This window comes from Geotrypetes seraphini, chromosome 11, assembly GCF_902459505.1.
Source record: "Geotrypetes seraphini chromosome 11, aGeoSer1.1, whole genome shotgun sequence".
Lineage (NCBI taxonomy): Eukaryota > Metazoa > Chordata > Amphibia > Gymnophiona > Dermophiidae > Geotrypetes > Geotrypetes seraphini.
In genome coordinates, this window is record NC_047094.1 from 75952919 (window position 1) to 75954798 (window position 1880).

A 1880-nucleotide genomic window follows, 5' to 3' on the forward strand; every position below is an offset into this window, starting at 1 on the left:
ATGCTCAGGATGGTAGAATAGAAAATAGAGTATTATATCAAAGGCAGGATCCCACTGTTCCCACAGTATCTGTACTGTAGGGGATTTAGCACCAATAAGGGCATGTCTTATTAGTACAATATTTCAGCTTGGAGAAAATGGACTGTATGGATAATTGGAGGTTATGTATTAACTTTGTGTTAATATTGCCAGCCCCAGTTGTTAATGCCAACCTTTTCCTGACAGGAATTACATTTTCCATATCTGTTCTATCAGGCAGGGACTTGTTAGTAATGGAGAACTTCACCCAGACTCCTTCCTTCTCAACCAACTCCACAAGCTATGATGCTGATGACTATTTCTATGAACAAACGAAGTACATCATGCAAATGCTATTGGTGGTGTCCTATAGCATAATCTGCCTGTTGGGCTTGGCTGGCAATGGACTGGTCATCTGGATAACCAGCTTTAGGATGAAAAAGACAGTGAACACTGTGTGGTTCTTCAATCTGGCCCTTGCAGACTTTATCTTTGATGCCTTTCTCCCGATATCAATTGTTTCTGAAGCAATGGACTACTACTGGCCCTTTGGCAAGGTGATATGCAAAGTGCATATGGCAGTGCTTTATTTGAATATGTTCGCCAGCATTGCCTTTCTGACCATTATCAGCATTGACCGTTGCATTTCAACAGTTTGCCCTGTGTGGTCCAACAATCACAGGACACCCAGGTTGGCTACTGCCATTGCACTGGTCATCTGGCTTATGGCCATCATTACCAGCTCCCCATATCCTGCTTTTCATGACGTAACTTATTACCGGTACATGAACAACAGCATATCTTACTGCTACAATAGCTATGGTATCTCTGAGGGCGACTACACTAAAGATGCCTATATGAAATGGCTTTTAAGAAACACAAGCATGATCCTCACACGATTCCTCTCCATGTTTCTAATTCCCTTTATCATCATTGTTATCTGCTACACTGTCATTGTGCTGACTTTGAAAAGAAAGAGGAACCTGGTCAAGTCTAGCAAGCCCTTCAAAGTCATTATAGCTATCTTAATGTGCTTTTTCTTCTGTTGGTTCCCATACCATGTCTATCCTGTTCTAGATTATGTTGTCATCCCATTTCAAATTCCATGGAAATTTGACATGATTCTGATGCCCCTCACATGTATTCTGGCCTTTTTCAACAGCTGTATCAACCCCATTCTTTACGTCTTTATGGGTCAGGATTTCAAAAAGAAGGTCAGAATGTCCTTCCTGGGGGTGTTTGAGAGAGCCTTCACTGAGGGATCCTCCCCATTGCTGAACAAAACCAGAAGCCAGCTTGAAGACATGACTGAAATGTGTAGCTTGTGATAAATTCTCATCTGAAAGGGGAATGGCATAGATGCTGTGAGGAGTCAATCAAAAGATGAAAATTATCTAAGGTTATCCAAAAAAGCTTTTCTATATTAGATTACGGTGCCAGCTGATACCTCCACAATCTGTGCAAAAATTCTAAAAAAGGTAATGGAATGCAAGCCTAGAGAAACAAGTCCAGTGACAGTGCTGTTCATTGCAATATGGAGGGACATAAAAGTTGCCATACTAGTACACATCGAAGGTCCATCAAGCCAGGTATACTGTTTCCAACAGTGGCCAACCCAGGTCACAAGTACCTGGCAAGATCCTAGGATCAAAACAGATCCCATGCTGCTCATCCTAAGAATAAACAGTGGATTTCCTTGAGCTGTCTCAGTAATGGTTTATGGACTTTTGTTTTAGGAAATTATTCAAACCTTTTTTAAACCCTGCTAAGCTAACTACTTTTATCACATTCTCTGGCAATGAATTCCAGAGTTTAATTATACATCGAGTGAAGAAATATTCTCTCTGAGTTGGAGTGGAGCA

General features: G+C 41.1%; 1 protein-coding gene across 1 annotated transcript; it reads left to right on the forward strand.

Moving 5' to 3' along the window:
- Positions 1-272: 272 nt before the first annotated feature.
- LOC117368849 (chemokine-like receptor 1) lies at positions 273-1675 on the forward strand. The gene has a single exon (XM_033962593.1). The coding sequence runs from the start codon at positions 273-275 to the stop codon at positions 1344-1346; it is 1074 nt and encodes a 357-aa protein (XP_033818484.1). The 3' UTR covers positions 1347-1675.
- Positions 1676-1880: the final 205 nt, after the last annotated feature.